Source organism: Paramormyrops kingsleyae, chromosome 9 (genome assembly GCF_048594095.1).
Source record: "Paramormyrops kingsleyae isolate MSU_618 chromosome 9, PKINGS_0.4, whole genome shotgun sequence".
NCBI classification, from domain to species: domain Eukaryota; kingdom Metazoa; phylum Chordata; class Actinopteri; order Osteoglossiformes; family Mormyridae; genus Paramormyrops; species Paramormyrops kingsleyae.
This window is the reverse complement of record NC_132805.1, coordinates 35,585,850-35,603,411: the sequence shown is the minus strand read 5'-3', so window position 1 is coordinate 35,603,411 and position 17,562 is coordinate 35,585,850. Positions and strand designations below refer to the sequence as shown.

Below are 17,562 nucleotides of genomic sequence, written 5' to 3'. Positions count from 1 at the left end.
TGACACGTTCTTATGTTCTTTGCCTCTGGTGGCAGCTTCAGTGGTCTTGTGGGATACCATAACACCCATCACTTCACCTACGGGCAATCTGGTAACTCCAGTACACCTTAGCGTGTTTTCAGACGGGGGGAGGGAAACCAGAGTACCCAGAGAAAACCCCCACGATTACACATGGAGAACATGCAAACTCCACAGACATGAACCCAGGCCAGGCACTCGAACCCAGGGCCCCGAGGTGTGAGGCCACCATTCCTACCGCTATGCCACCGCACCACCCAGCAAGTGGATGTTCAATACAGAAAACATTATGCTAATTGTGGCTGTGAGTCAATAAAGGCTTATGCTGGTTACAGTCAGTCATAACCGGCAGTTTGGGAGCATGTGTTTGCAGTTCTAATAATAATAATAGCGGCCGGGCCCCCGGCAGGAGAGAGGATATCGGGGTTTGTGTGGGCAATTCTGTTTTTCCTGCTGTACCAAAACTAGACCGAATTGTAAACCCAAAACTGAAGTTTGACCCAAGCTGCGAATTTCGTGTATGGTTACACTTCCACGAAGGAAGGTGTCAGAATGTTAATCAGTCTCAGCTTTGGGGATTTTGTGGCTGCCAGTTGGGACAGGAACACACCCCAGTATGGGGATATAATGCTTATTCCAGTTTAGATGTTTTACTACCAAAGAAATATACCAGACTATACTTGCACCATCAGTGAGATGTGAGAGGTTTCTCCAACCGTCTTAAGCTTGCTAAAAGTTGCACTTCACCTGTCTGTTTGTTAACAATAGGAAGATGTGTTTAAATATTGCTTTCTTCCTCCAGGACCAAATGTATCTGTCGGACAGATGCAGCTTGTCGACAGGGATGTCCGGTATGAGACTCCATGTGACTGATTTGGGGACGACATGCTGATCTTCTTGCAGGTGTGATGTTTCGTGAACCTCACCCAGTAACTATGTTTGCCCAAAGGCTGGACTGTTTGTTAAAAGGGTGCAGTGACTCTGTGGTACAGCATTCTTGAAATCTGGTAGCTTATTTATTCATCATGTAGTAAGGTCTATATTAACAGGACGTCCAAAGCACAAATCAATAATCACATGTGGGCCAAACCTTTCCAAACATGCCTCCTCTTAAACAGACATAGATTCTTATAAAAAGTATTATGATAGCAAATAAAGCAGTATATGCAAAGTTTCCACTTACAGATGATAAATATTTTCTCACACGGGTTTAAATATGGTCCATGCCTGCTTGGCAGATCAGGATCGAAAAGTAAATAATGAGAATTTCTGAAGTTAGGAGCATATTAATAAGTTAATTTAAAGGAAATACAATAACTATTTGGAAAACTAAAATAATTGAAAAAAAAAACTGACGCGAAAACCAGTAGCCTACATTTCTTATTCGCGACGCGTTTAGTTTAATGTAAACCACTATGAAAAGTATACCAATATGAAAACAAGTAGTTTTGTATTGAAGACAACCTCCATACGAACCACCCAGCTTTTATCAATAATGCTCCCCCATCCGTGAGTCCCCATCAGGGCGGCCGCAGTGCGCGGTGTCGATGCGGCTCCCGGCGAATACGCCGCATTGCTCACCGCGTCTGTGTAGCCGCTGCACAGACGCCGCCTATTGCTTTGGGGGGTGCCGATGTGCGAGAGTGTGGCGACCCTAAATGTCACTTGGCATCCCCCCCTCCAGGAAGCGGGCTGGGCGGGAGCTGTCAGGTATACGATTTCCCTTCGTTAATGATTCATTTTTAGAAAGGCACGGGAGGGCCGTGGAGGCGGGCGGACAGCGGAGCTGCACGTCAGGACGCATAGCGGCGGACTGCGGATCGTGCCAAGCCAGCTTTAAGGATAGGAGTGGCTATTTAAACATTACACACCGGATCGCTGAAGGGGAGGGGAGGCCAGTATTCCCAGGCGGAGCGATCGGCCGCATTCATGGGCTTGTGAGAGGACGGAGCGACGCGGCAGGGCTGGATCCGCACACGGTAAGCGCCCCCACAACGCACGGCGATGCCTATTTTTACCCGTCTTGTGGTTTTTTCCCCCGTGTGCATTTCACTCAAGTCGTATCGCATAACACATAACAGTCGTCAACAAGAGAATACGAACCGCACGGCGAGAAGCACATTCATAATTTCACGTTATTTGCTCACCGATCCAGTTGTTTTGAGGACATGCATTTACTTACATGCATTAAGGCTTCAACATTAGGAAGCAGGTGCACTGAGCTTTGCTGCGCTAGAATAACCCATTGCAGTAGTGTTTATCGTCTTTTTTCTCAATTTGTTGTGCAATCACATGAATGTGATGAAACAGCTACTTTACTCTGGTATTTTTTAAATAGGGCATAACCATTTTGACGGTGACTTTATATAAAGTAACCATATAGCGCACGTGTATGTACTGTATATATATATATATATAGTGTTACCGGAACCATTTCTCATATTTTTTCCGAGCAGTGAGGGGTGAGTTGGTGGTCTTCCACCCTTGGCATCATCCCCGCCCCCCCCAAGCAGGGAAGAGTCCAAACTAAGGCGCAGTTTAAAACTGCCGCTGTCGCTTCCTTGCGCAGACCGCTAATAGACCAGGGACGGTGCTAATGAATTATCCAATCAGGGCGGGCCTTGGAGCGGCCGGGCCCCCGGCAGGAGAGAGGATATCGGGGTTTGTGTGGGCAATTGACCGGCATACATTTTGACACCCCCAACAGCCATCCTCCTAAAACTTCATTGCAGTTTATAATCAGCCTGAGTTTGGACAGGATTTTCTAAGGATGGAGACAAGAAAATGGAGATAAAGACCTTAACGATGGGCATTCCTTCCATCCATGGCCTCATGACGTACTGATTAAATTTTGCCGACCAGGAGGGATCCCCCATGACTCTTGCCCCCCCCAGTTGCATTGTCTGTTACAGGGTGACTCTTAAGGCCTGCTGTGTTTCACGCCCTAAGTTTGAGCATGGAGGAGGTGTCTAGATTCTGGAGGCCACTTGATTTATGTGACTCCTTGGTAGACGGACCACGGAACTGCTTTCTCCTCAGAGCAATGGTCAGACGTTATTCGTAGTGAGGAAATTCTCCTCAGTTCCCCTTTACACCAGCCATTGCTTCATTTTCAGCGTGAGCTCTGCTGCCTGTGTTATGCCACAAGCAGCCGCGCAATGCTCTGATACGCCCAGCAGGAGTCACTCCACTGATGAGCAAACACTTTTCCATCTTCATCACATTGCTGGAACACGGCTGAGGGCTGGAATTCTTCTTCCTATTGCTCGTGGTTTGTGAGGCTTGCGAGAGCCTGGCATTTCACGCCTGGCCTGTATAACCACGTCGGCCCAGCACTGCAGTGGAGCTGCACAAACTCCTGCGTTGGGCATCAGAACCACAGCGAGCTCCTCTGACTATTATTAGACTGACCCACATATAGGGGCAGGTGGGGGGAGGGGTTCGAGTTATGATATGGATCACAGAGAAGAAAGTTACAGATAATTGGGAAGACTTGCCGTAGTGCGGGCCGTCCTCACATTTCAGTTGGGGGGGGGGGGTGTATATCCAATTGGACCCATGGCAGAACTGGGACGGGTCCTGGATATCCTGGATATCTATGCTGCAAGTAATGGCCTTGCAGGCAAAGATAACCTCCCCCCCCCCACCCCAATCTGTTTCATATCCAAAAATCTCACATCGCAGGCCTTGTCTTTTTATGATGCTTTTCATGAAACTTCACCAGCATGCAGTCCTGCTACAGGCAAGGCTGCTTCAGACTCCTCTGCATAAGTGCGACATTCGCGTATCCGTTCTGCCTATACACACACGGAAACGTTCATGGTTATAGTTTGGTCAACTAGCTGGTGTGAGATTTTCAATTCAAAACAAGTCTGCACACACATACACAGGCATTTATGTAACAGTTCTATTACCTTGTAAATAGTCTGTAGGGTTTGCAAACTACCCCAACGCCTGTCAGAAGCATCCATGTTGGTATTTACAGTGGCTGCTAGCGAATCGATCATGCGCAGTGTCGCATGCCACTGCACGGACACCAATCTGGAGTGCAGCAGGCGTTCATCCGCTGAGGCGCACGATGACGTCAAACGCATCATAAACGTCTGAGCAGACACGTCCGCTAGCACACGTGCGGAGAGGTTTGAAGGTTCCCTGCTTCTGCCTCATGTTGATGAGTTGATGGCATGCTGTGTTCTGACTTGTCCTCAGTTCTCCTCAGACACCATTCCAAAGGGCCCTGACCAGTCAGCGGTGATGTATGCACCCTGGGGAATGTTACTGGTGCCATGAACGGTGTTGTGGCGTGTCTGTATGCATAAGTGCTTCTTCTTGTCAGCTGCCACTCACACTGCTGTGGGAGCGACATGGTCATTTTGGGAAAGGAACTTAATGTTACAGGCACCTTATTTCAAGTTGATCTTCGTCAGTCTTCAGATCTTCAGAGCTTCCTCTCGCGTATCAGAGTGAACCCTGAAGATGGTGCCTCTTAGAAGCTGCTGTTTCTCTTATGGCTCCTTTTCTAGTCACATGGTCTTGCTGCTTTTATTTCCATCCCCTTTTGTTCCCATTGATTTTCATTCCCACCATGCCTTCTGAGGCTGTATTCAGTCACATGGTGGTCGACCATTAGGGTTGACATGTATTTGGTTTGCGGCTCATAATGAGGGATAATAAGCAGCTGAATAACCAATAAAGAGAAGCTGCAGGGCTCGTCTGATTGGTTCAATGTAATTGTGAATCCACAAGGCTGCTGTGGTTTGCACCTTCCCTCGGTCTGAGACTGTAGATTGTTCTGTGCTGTCAGTCTCTGGGCTGATCCACTTCCCATTGGTCACATTATTGGTACCCTTCAAGATGTGATGGCGCTGTGGCTTAGTTGGTTAAAGCGCCTGTCTAGTAAACAGGAGATCCTGGGTTCGAATCCCAGCGGTGCCTTGGGTTTTTCCGCTTTGTGGGCAGTGGTGGCTTAATGGTTAGGGAAGCACCCTTGTAATTGAAATACTGCAGGTTCGAATCCCTGACCAGCATGGTACCGCCCCCAAGCACTGATCCGCGGGTTCTGAATTAGCTGCCCCCTGCTATGTCACATATGGGTTAAATTTAGAGGACACATTTTGTTGTTGTGCTGTGGTGTGTCAACAATGACCAGTGATCACTAAATTCAATTCAAATTCAGTAATGTCGCCATCCTGGCTGGTCAAGCCACTCTTCACTCATTACATTTTTCCATTCCAGGTTCTGGATATAGTGTATTTTCCATCCATCCATCCACCCATCCATCCATCCATCCATCCATCCGTCCATCAATTCATCCATTTTACGTACCAGCTTATCTGATGTAGGGTCATGGGGGTTCCGAGCCGATCCCGGAAGCTACGGGCACAAGGCAGGGAATAATCCAGCATGGGCTGGCAAATCATTACATAGCACAACCACACACAGGTTTGTAACTATATCTTTGTGGGGACTCTCCATTCATTTCTATGGGGAAAACTCTAATCCCAACATGAGGACCTTAATCCCTACCCAGCCCCGACCTTAACCATAAGTAACCAAGCTAAATACGAGTCCTCACTACTTCAAAATAACACATTTTTATTACATTGTGGGGAACACACACACACGCACGCATGCACGCACACACACACACACACACACACACACACACACACACACACACACACACACCCCCCATTCACACCTCTGTACTATGTAGTACTGTACCTCCAATTAACCTCAGCATGTCTTTGGACTGGGGGGGGGGGAGAAACCAGAGTAGCTGGAGGAAACCCCACGATGACACGGGGATAACAGGCAGACTCCACACATGAGCCAGGCTGGAAAATAATTTAGTGGTTAAATTGCCTATTCATGTCTCTTAAAGAGCCTTGTACTGTTCTGATACTAACCATTAACTTAAATGCATTTTAACAAAGCAGTACAAATGAGCATAATTAAGACGTATAAACTAAGCACTCATGGGCTAAGAAGCATAATTATAAGATTTTCTATAATCAAAGGGCATAACTGAACATATGAGAAGATCATGGGTTCCAGGTCCCATTTGTGTGGCCAGTTATACAGTCCGGAGAGAAAGAGTGACCACAGCATCTTCAGGGGCTGCAGCTGAAAGGACAGCTGCTGTGGATCCATTAGACAGAAGCATTTAGTGATAAAAATCCTGAGTAGCTCAGCAGGATGCGTGACACTGCTGTCTGACCCCAGGCTATCCACACGCGTCACTTTAGACAAAGGCATCCGCTAAGTTAATAGACGAAATGGTAATTTAATTTGTCACTTGCATTTCTTTATGTGTGTCGTGTTATTGTAGTTCATTACACCATATTCATTCATTTTTTAATGCATAGATATATGCATTAAAAAAATATTATACATTGTGCTGATTTACAAAGGACCGTAACCGGATATTGGGTAAGAGTGTGGAGGACAGACAGGTGGATGACAAAAGCTGAAAAGCTCAGTGCTACTGAAGCACTTCAGGTGAAGCACCTTCCTTAAGAGACACCCACAGGCAGCTGATTAGCCTCACAAAGCCTGAACCGCGACGCTGTGTTCTGCGCGATGCTGTGTTCTGACCCTCACATCCTCCCTTGAATTATTTCAGCCTATATCCGGCTGGGTAAAGGCGCTCCCCCGCAGGCAGTAAGACCCTTCATAGTACTTTGCTCCAGCTGAATCATGCATCTTCTGATTCCTGTAACGAGTTCCCATGGCCACACATCTATATAAGCTGAGGCGACATGCAGGACCTTAGCATTGCAGAAACAACCGCAGAAGGAAAGGAGAGCTAGACAGTCCAGGTCCAGAAGGTAGAAATCCAGACCGAGATTTTGTTTCAACCAACCAGCTGAGCATGAAGAGTCACAGTCAGAGAGTACTTGACTGGTCGGTTGAAACAAAATCTTAGTCTGGATTTTTACTTTCTGGACCTGGACTGTCTACCTCTGAAGGAAAGTTTACAGCACTAGTGTCTTCATTTTAAGAGGGTGAAAATCTGCAGAAAAATCTTAACCTGAGATAAAGGATCATTGATCTGGGCTGTGGGTGTGGTTGGTGCTGGGGAGGGTAGTTGCAGTATGTAGCATCTGCAAAGCCTCACTTACCGCTGCTCTGAAAGCTCATTTACTCACTGATGCCGCTGCTCTTTTATGAGTGCTGGGTTGTGCTGTGACAAAACGCAGTCGATCGTCGCATTCATTTCTAAACAAGGTGCATCTTTGCCGAGTGGGAGGGGATGTTGTTGTAGATACCATTTAATGAAGAGCCTTGGATGTTCAAAAGAGAAGCTTGGAGTGTTATTCACTAGGATTAGAGGGACCAAACCTAATTATTAAATCCTTCTGGTTAATTATTTGTCTGAAAACGCCACACGTCCAGAGCGATTTGTGTGTTATCCAGTCGTACAGAAAACATGACGAAAACAGGCTTTATGTCTGTCTAGTGAGCGATGGGTGTGTTTGTGCGTGGGCTGTTCATGACTTTGAGATATTTTACCAGGAGGCTCATCCTTTGTACGTCTGATGTCACCTTCACTTCATGCGAGCAACGCAGAATAAAAACATTTAACCTGCCCAAGGCTTGTTTCTCCAGTAATGGAAAATGCTTACAGTAAGTGAAACTGAACGGTAAAAATGTCATTAACTGAGGCCCTCATATCTGTAACCTGCAGAATAAGTTACCTGTTTATTTCGCTGTATGCAGAATGTCAGGCTTTGTTGTCCCTTTACCTGAAAGCTTCACACTGTATCGCATCTAAGAATCAATCTGTTGTTTTCCTTAGATACCACGTCACCTCGCGCCTCTTTATGCACACAGCACTGTAACATCCTAACAATTTTATCACATGTAAGGCTGATAGTTTGGTTAACCACCATATTTACCGAATGGCACCACAGCGGGAACGTTTGCCAATATTTGTTGTTTTCTGCAGTTCATTTGCATGGCCCTTCTGGCCCGGCGCGTCGGCCCTCGGAGCCCTGTCTCCCTGGCTCCGAGGCAACGCGGAACCCAAACGCTTTCCCAACTCGCCCCTTTGTGTTTTTCCTCACCTCTGCGACGTGTTGTCATGGCGACTCGGCCACAAGATGGTGGGAAGCATCCTGCTTCCTGCCGCCCGCAGTAATGAATCACCTTCAGTGAGACTGAGTTGTGCGTGTGAGCGCCACCCCAGGTGGCTGCATCGTGTATGTGATCAGGCTGCGGCTGTTTCCGTTTTCCCTCCGTAAAGTCTGTGCCTCTTCTGTGATTAAATCAGCCCCATCCATACATATCCCCACTGCCTGCCTCAGGTTGATTGAGGGCAGACATTTGTAATGGCAGGTCAGGCTCAACTAGTGACTCCTAGTGAAGAGTGTGTCTGTGTGTGTGTGTGTGTGTGTGTGAGAGAGAGAGCGAGAGAGAGAAAGATTTGTTTGTACTTGTGTGTATGTTTGTGTGCTTTGACCGTGGACTTGTTTGTATGTTGCTGTGATATTACCCTGTTTTTATCATTTTACTCTATTGATTAATAGTCATACCTTATGGTAATAATTCTGTAAGGTTCGGTCATGATCACAATATCAGTTTTCAAAGAACCATGTGAAAACAGTGGCTGACTGATATTATGTTTGTGTGACGATTCTTCTGCAGGATGTAAGTTAAACTGTTTATTCATAAACACCCAGGTTTATGAATAAACAGAACTGTCAATTATTAAAGGCATTTTTGGGACAGCATCATGTAGAGATGAACCCCAAATGACAAGCTTTTTTGGAGCTTCCCGAATCTACTTTTTTAACTTTCTCCCTTGATGTTCAGAGTTCAAAGCTCCCAACACGCCTTCTATTTGTACATTTGTACATCTGTTTATGCATGCAAATATTTCACTGAAGGTATTTATGTATATAAATTGACCGTTTCTTCATTTGAAGATCACAGGGAGAACATGTGTATTCTTTTTTGATAAAACAGTCATTGTGATTCACTTATCATACATAAGCCCGTTTCATGCTCAGCATCAAATTTCATTAATTATTTAGGCCGCGAGTGTCACCGTTCAGCTGAAGCCGGAGCGGGGGTACGGCAAGGGGGCTTTAGCCGTCCCGATGTGTGCTGGAATTATGAGGGCTGTGCACATTCTGTTGTTTTTACATGGTTTGCTCCTCCTCTGTCAGCCAATACATGTCTATTCACAAAGCCCTGCTTGGAAAGGGGATGCCTATCAACCCGCAGTGGTAAATGCCCTCTTTGATCTCTCAAGTGAGGATTAAACATTTAACTACAAAAACAAGCGTTTGGAAATGGCCAATGGTGTATGTTTCCAGGAGGAGGGTTGATGTCAATGAAAATGGCTGCAAATTCATTAGCATCGTTAGCATCCATTTGATCCTTCAGTAATAACTGTTTTGCATTAACCTTTTATCCCACGTTTCTGTTGGTTGTAAACTGGGATTCGTGCTAATAAAATGGTAAAGTATGTTTCTGCATATAAATAATTTGGTGATAGGACACGCTGGGTGGAAATGCCCCTGTCAAGGCTCGGTAGTGACCCCTAGTGTCTGACTGTGTCTTTTTCACCAGGCCATGGCAGAGCAACGGGAGAAGAAATGGGATGACAGGGGATCGGAGGGGAGCTCCTGGGGAGACATTAGCCCCCCCTGCCCTGGGGACACGTTGCCGTGGAACCTGGACAAGCACCAGAGGGTGAAACGCTCTAAGTCAGCCTCCGGGGATGTGCTGGATCCGGCAGAGAGGGCCGTCATCCGCATCGCAGGTGGGGGGGTGAACCTCGTTTGAGCCACTAACACGCGTGTTATCAACACATGAGCACATATATGCATGTAAGACAGCGGCCGGCTCCATCCTCACCGACATTAAATAGCGAGGGTGTGAAAACATGACTGTAGGACGTGTTCTGTTTGAGAGGCTGGCAAGTCAGGCCGCCCCTGGAAACCGCCCAACTGTAAACAAATAATGTCGGCCTGCCAGAGGGAGGGGCCTGCCTAGAGAGAGAAGACAATAGGGGGTGTGTTGGTGACATCAGCCCCGAGCATTGTGTGATGTGGCAAAAATACACACCAGTGGCTTATGAGACATTAGGTCTTATCACTCACTTAATGCACATAATTATGCTTCTGAGCAAGATGATTCTCATTCATGTTTTTCAATGATATGGTACTGAGGTGGTATGATACTGAAATGCTGTGGTCCTAAGTGGTGTGCTACTGAAATGCTGTGGCACTAAAGAGGTATGGTACTGAAAGCTTAGATACTAAGTGGTATGGTACTGAAATGCTGTGGTACTAAGTGGTGTGCTACTGAAATGCTGTGGTCCTAAGTGGTGTGCTACTGAAATGCTGTGGCACTAAAGAGGTATGGTACTGAAATGCTTTGATACTAAGTGGTATGGTACTGAAATGCTGTGGTACTAAATTGGTGTTGTACTGAAATGCTGTGATACTACAGTGGTATGGTACTGAAATGCTGTGGTACTAAAGTGGTGTTGTACTGAAATGCTGTGATACTAAAGTGGTATGGTACTGAAATGCTGTGGTACTAAAGTGGTGTTGTACTGAAATGCTGTGGTACTGCATGTTACAATTGTGACATGGTATGGTACTGAAATGCCATGCTAGTAAAGTTGTCCAGTTCTGAAATGCTCTGATACTACAGTGTTATAATTGTACAGAGGTATGGTACTGAAGTGTTATGTCACTAAACTGGCATAGTACTGTTAGGGTGCTGAAATACTACACTATGCTATGCAAATGTAAATGTCAGATTACAGTACTTAATTATTTAACAGACCTTTACCCTAAGTAGCCAAAATCATTGATTTTGGATGTTGCTGGAGGATGTTGAGCCTTCGATTCCCACAGTGGACAGAATTGTGGTCCATGTTGCCTTTTGTGAGCAGCTTGGTTGATTCCAGTAAGTTGAATCAGGCAGTGATTGAAGTAATAACAGCTGTTTTGGGTTTCGTTTCAGAACTGTGTTCCCCTGTCACATTGGCTTTAGATGTGCTGGTGATTATCCCCGAGATCCAGGTGCCTCTTCCGGCTTTGTGTGTCAGCCCCACTTGGCCTGGAAGCACCTGGGCTTCTCTTCATTTGCCTAATGCCCGTTTGCTTATTCCTGTGGAAACTATTAGTGATGTCTGCAGCATCCCTTTGCTGTGAAGGCCACATAAAGGCCGGTTTGTTGGAGTCTCCACTCTTTGTGAGGCTGTTTTCTCCTTGCCTTTAAGAGCAAGGTGTTTCTGTGACATCAGAGGGGTGCCTTGGTTGCTGGCCATTGCTGTCTCATAGCAACAGCTCAAAACGGTCAACTGAACGCACGTGTGTAGCTGAGCCCAACTCGGCCCTTCACGATAGACTGGGTTTCATGGTTTCCGATGCCACTGCGGTCCTTTAGACATCTTGCGGAAGGCAGTGGTGGTGTTTGTCAAGGTGAAAGGTCATGTCACACTCATACTAGGAATTGTCCTGGTATATAAGGTCATTCAATCTCACCAGAAGCTGTGAAACAGAAAGAATGCTCAAGGCTGCCACCGTGTGGCTGGTTTTGATCGGGCAGGCTTGGGCTGCGCTGATGTTTTTTTTTTTCTTCAAGCAGCCCTCCCATGTGTCACTGTGGAAGCATGCTGCTCATGACCGTATTTGGCAGGAGGTCAGTGTTGTGGGCGGGGGTGGGGGGGGGGGGGGGATGGCCGACCTGCTGGCCACCATGTGATCGGTTTCAAATGGCCATGTAGTGCAGATGTATGAACAGCCTACAGCATTTTAAAAGTGTGAGGCAGCCACCTGTCTAGCTGACACGACACCCCTGTTCATCGCCATGGGAACACGCCACACCCATGCCGGTCATCTACCCCCCGAGTAGAAATGTGCCCACCTTTGACCCTGGGCCAGCTGGTTTTGCTATTCTGGCCAACGCCTCGCGCCTCCTGGTCCGATGGGTGCGGATCGCTGGTCAGCAGATGCGCTGAAAGGCGTGGGACGCGCTGTGTGGTCCGCAAACGGAATGTTCTAGAGAGAGGAGAGGGGTTACCGGAGATGAGACCCTCCCTTAAATACCTTTCCATATCTTCCTGCTGGAACCCTGGAGACCAGATTATTTGATTACATTTGATTACTCAGTTATCTCGAATTACACATGGTTTGTATTTGCGTTGTGCCACATTGTTACATGATGGTGTGGCTGTTCCCTAGTTTGTATGTGAAATGTGATCATTAAACAAATCATTGTGAAATCAACCAATGTCTTTCTTCTCCTTCACAGCTGTGTTTTGTATTTGTTTCTGTGAAAGATTTAAGGCCCAAACAGCTGTTAAGTTTCACACTGCTGGTGCAAAGCAGCTCATGCCTTTTTGTGAGCAAAGCTGTCCTCCCCCCACCCCCCTCCAGGCCCGATGACATTCCTGCCTGCAATACCCTCAATGTACACAGTGTGGCAGCAAATACACTAAATCACACCAATGCTGGAACAAGCATGGAAACCAATGGAGGAAGGGGTTCATATTTCGGGTTTACACATAATTACTCCAGCAGAAAGGCTTTTTTTCTCTGAGGCTTTTCTTCAAATACATGAGTACTTTCAGCCAGCACAGAAGCATGTGAGCTGGAACTGAGTATAGAATTTGATTATAAACAAAGGCTGCTCAGGATGAGAGCTGGAATCCACTTGTTTTGTTATAGTTAAATGAGCCCTTTTATGGAGCCTGTAGATTGGGAAATGGAGGACAAATGAACGCTTGGGAATGAGAAGTGGAATTCTTTATTTAAATTTCTCATGAGCGCCCCCTATTGGACTGGATGATAAACAGTATGTGCCATTAAATGCTGTAATAATGAATTGTTTCTTTTTCCAGAATTTTAGGTTTCAGAACCTGGGGGTGGGGTTGGTGGTGGATCGTTAAAAACAGTACTTAGAATGTGCTAGAACCTATTTTCGTGATTCACTGTCCCTCTGTATATATCTGTGCTACACTGAACAGGGTACTATTGGTGAACAGGATAAACTGGGGCATTTCTGTAGTACCTTTGAATAAGACAGTTAAGCTGCATTGTCATTTTGTAAACTGCGGAACCTCCACTGGTTAACTGGAACACTGCAGGCTAACTTAACGATATGAGGATGGTTACCTATAAGCATCATTAATGCAAAGCCCACAGAATGGAGACCATGAGCTGCATTCCTGGAGGGCCATACATCTGCCGGCTGCTTGAGTAATGGTGCTCAATCCATCCCCATGTGTCCACCCCTCCTCTGGCATTTCGAATGTAAATGGGACTGACGGCTGACATTTATAGCTTATTTGCTATCTGTGTGTCATAAGAGGTGTGGTGGTACATTATGACTGTGGCTTACAGACCTGCAGGACACAGTGATGAACGTGTCTGCCTGATGTATTACCAAAGCGAAAGGGTTGGAATCTCTGATTCCTTGTGAACTGCTGTCCTCTGTGGAACTGATCTAGCGATCTTTTGGTTGCCAGGCAACGTCCCAAACCAGGCCACTGTTTACAGTGACATTTTCTGAGGACCTGTTGGGTCATTCTCACGTAGGATGCCGGTCCCTCTTATCTGCATGGATCTCGTGGTCGTAGGGATGCTTCATTCCTTAGCACTTTGTCGCGAGTGATGTAGTTTGACTTGTTAATCCAGCTGGACATGAAACAGGAATCGAAACTTCAACCAGCAGCGGTGGAGGTTTGGGCCTGAAACGTGGGGCTGGGGGGGATGCTGGGTTTGGCGCAGCAGTAACCAACAGAAGGACCAATGAGAACTGGGATAAGGCGGGTCAGAAGGACCAATGAGAACTGGGATAAGGTGGGTCAGAAGGACCAATGAGAACTGGGATAAGGCGGGTCAGAAGGACCAATGAGAACTGGAATAAGGCGGGTCAGAAGGACCAATGAGAACTGGGATAAGGCGGGTCAGAAAGCCTCAGCTGGCTCCGGTGTCATGTGATATCTGTGAAATCACAGAAGAACAATGTGATGGTGAATTCAGCTGAACGTGCTGTATTACTTGTGACTTCCATGCTCTTCAGCTTCATATCTGGTACTGAAATGGATTCTCCCGGCTCCATCTGCTCGTAGGTGTGCATGCCATCTTGTAGTGTAACATCATAGGGTGAGTGAGTCAGTGCTGTGAGTGATGTTGGTGGATTCTGGTGTCACTGTGTGAGGGGGGGGGCACAGATGGTGAACCCCCCCTAAGTCCTCCAGAATAGTGCAGGTGTTTTTGCCACAGGTAACAGTTTAGCAGACGCCTTTAGGTAGCTGGACTCCTTTCAGCTTCTAAATGGAATTTCTGAAGGTGCTAATGAGAGTGAGGCAGCAGACAGCAGTCTGGGGATTGGACCTTCTCAGTGGAGAGCAGTTGAGGTCCTGTTGACCAGCAAGGTGCTTAGCCTGAGCAGCTCTGGTGATTCAGCTGCATCCATCCATCCATCCCTCCATCCATCCATCCATCCACCTTCTACAGTAACTGCTTATCCTGCGCCTGGAAAGTAGGATAAGCAGTTATGTAAGCAGACATGTAAAATAAGAGTCACTTTGTGAAGTAGCTTCACACATCAGGTTTCTGTCAAGTGCTCAGGAGAACCTCCTGCTGATGTTTTTCCACAACTCATTTGTTCTTACGGGCATCTGCCCACCCACACACACACACACACACACACACACACACAGACAGACAGACACACACACACACACACACACACACACAGACACACACACACACACATACAGACACACATACACACACAGACACACACAGACACACAGACACACACACACACACGTAGGGTATACATACACGCACAGACAGACACACACACACACAGAGACACACATACACACACACACAGATGTTCTCCTGCATCCTCTGAGTCCTGGTCCTGTAGAAAGACACTTGCATTCTGTTTTTATAGCCCCCGGAAAGTACACTTTCCACTCTCCTCTGGCGGGTAGGCGGGTGGGTTAAGGCGTGAAGGGAGGGTGCAGGGGGGGTTGGAGTTACATTTTCCATGTTTGTGTTCCCCTGATATTACAGAGCCAAGATTTGCCCTCTAGGCTGGATCTCGATTGGGGAACATCCCTCTCTATCCCTCTCTATCCCTCTCTGCTGTGCTCCTCAGTCACGCAGCGATGCTGGGCATTCGGATTTCAAGGTGGGGGGGGGGGGGGGGGGTACGGTTTCAGAAGGGTGGCGGTGTGATGTTAAGTAAATACAGGCAGGCACAGGTCATGGGAAAGCGACTGTACAGACGGCGATTCCAGTATCCCGGGAAATGCAGCGTGTTTGAATGAAGTCTTCATGATGGGTGTGTTACAAATGACGCCGTGTCCAGTCAGTGTTTATTTATAGCGTCTTCATCACACAGCCTCTGGCGGGAAACCCCTACGTCTGTGGGTGTCATTCCTCGATGCCCTGTAAGCCCGGATTTTGGCCTGTGTGTCTACTGCGAGCTATGTTGCGGTCCTTTGGATACAATCCTCCATCACAGGTGCATTGTGGGAACAAGCTGCCCTTTAGTCAAGGTCAAGGTCTCTGGCCCTCACAGCAGTTTGCTTGAGCGGCACATGTCCTGTGTTTGCTGAGCGCCCGGCAAACCTCTTGTAAATGTGTGCGTGTGTGTGGGGGGGGGGGCTGCTTGCATGCGTGCCTGGGCCTTTACTGCTGCATCTGTGTGCGCGCCTGTCTCTTTAAGAGGCGGGGTTTCACATGTGCAGCGTGGGTATTTCCATTTCTCAGTTTGGGAAGAGGAGGGGAGGGGGCCAGCAGTGGCTGCGGTGGAATGAGACCCAGAGTGAGAGAGAGAGGAGAAAGACAGAAAGATAGAGAGAGAGAAAGAGAGAAGAGCGACTGGCTGAATTCTGACAGCCCAGCAGGCAAGAAGTTGCTCCAGTCAAGAGGGAAGGCAGAAGAAAGAAGGGGAGATAAAGAGGAGCTGCTTCAGGTGGCGGCCATGGCCACGTTTGACCCCGCTGTCCTTCCCCCCAATGCAGAGGAGCAGGATTTCGTCCAAGCTTACGAGAACGTCAGAGAGAAATACAAAGGTAAAGGGGTCTCACCGGAAGGCCCAATGTGTGTGTGTGTGTGTGTGAGAGAGGGGGGGGGTCCTGTAAAGGTGAGGGGGGGCAGCCCTGACGCTGAGCATGGGCTCTGTTTGAGCCGTTCCCCATGGCGTCACCCCGGAGGTTTGGGCACCTGTGAGGGCACCTGTGAGGACACCTGTGAGGGCACCTGTGAGGGCACCTGTGAGGACACAGGGGGCGAGCGCTGTGTGGTTTGGGCACCATGCCCCGCCTCTCGGCCCCCGTACGGCACGCCGGCTTCTGCACCGCTTCCGCGATTGCTGTCGAAAGAGGTCAAAGGTCAGTGGTCAGTCCCGCCACAGTGCAGGGGCTCAGGGACCTTGGGGGCTGTTGCTGAGAGCATTATCGGCGTTCTGAAGCATCTGTGATGGAGGGTCACCCCCCCACCACTTAACAGTTGATACAGCATAGAGACCCCCCCCCCCCACTTTCATCACACCTATGCGTGTGTGGGACACACACCTTTTACGCTGCGTGTTCTCGGAGAGCTTTGTCTGGGATCTGCAGTTTTATCGTTCTTAGTTGTTTTAAAGTAGGAGAACAGAACTGTGTTGGTGGTAATACTGATGACAAAACACTGCGGTAAGTTGGTCTTCCTGTCTAAATGGGGACCATCCATTCATTTCTATGGGAAAAACCCTAATCCCAGTCATGACACCCTTAACCTCTACCCATCCCTAACCTTAACCATAAGTAACCAACCCAAGTACAAGGCTTTTGGAATTTTTACTTTTTCGATTGCATTCACAGATTTTTATAAAGCTGAGCTTATCCAAATGGGGACCTCAAAAGATGTCCCCAAAAGTAGGGAAATTTCACGTTTTACTACACTTTGGGGACAATTTGGTCCTCAAATGTGATCTATGCAAACCCACACACACACAAACACACACGCACACACACACACACACACACACACACGCACACTCACAGCACCACATGGCAATCGATGCCTTTGTGTCTGTTGTTCCTGAGGGTCACATGCAGAGGTTAAGATGCCCTTTTTCCTCTGTCATCTTTTGATGCTCTCTCTCATGCTTTCATTTGCCACCCCTGGGTCCGCACCATCTGATTGGCCTGAAGATGCCAGTGAAAGGGGGTCTTCTAAAAATATCGCCCCAGTTCGCCGCCGGTGCTAGCTGATTCAGGGCCCCCGCGGCTGTGGGTGCGGGGGCCGGGAGGCTGTGTATGGGAGACACACGCTCGCTCCCTTATTAAGGCATCGGGGCTTCTCACGGAGCCTCTGATTGTTTGACGGCTCTATTTAAGGAGTTCAGGCACTGAGGGGAACAGCTCCAGACCTGTCAGGCCCACGTGTGAAACGGCACCTGGGGGAGGGCATCTTGTGTAGCATGTGACCAGCGGCTGAGTGACAGATCACCGTGGTCAGGCAGTTTGGCCACTTCCTGGACTGTTTCAGGAAAAAACAGTGGGCATCT

General features: G+C 47.8%; 1 protein-coding gene and 1 non-coding gene across 7 annotated transcripts in view; both read left to right on the top strand.

Annotated features, from left to right (window-relative positions):
* Positions 1–1,661: 1,661 nt before the first annotated feature.
* LOC111845609 (plectin-like) overlaps positions 1,662–17,562 on the top strand; it is a 127,992-nt gene continuing 112,091 nt past the window's right edge. For 4 of the 6 annotated variants that reach the window (XM_072716915.1, XM_023815228.2, XM_023815219.2 and 1 more), the window contains exons 1-2: positions 1,662–1,997; positions 9,598–9,790. In XM_072716915.1, the coding sequence (XP_072573016.1) occupies positions 1,677–1,997; positions 9,598–9,790 (514 nt within the window). In that variant the 5' untranslated portion in view covers positions 1,662–1,676. Of the gene's footprint in view, positions 1,998–9,597; positions 9,791–15,870; positions 16,085–17,562 lie in introns of those variants that run through there. The other 2 variants (XM_072716901.1, XM_072716900.1) reach the window with 1 other exon arrangement.
* On the top strand, positions 4,880–4,953 carry trnat-agu (transfer RNA threonine (anticodon AGU)). The gene has a single exon. It is a non-coding gene; the product is annotated as a tRNA-Thr (tRNA).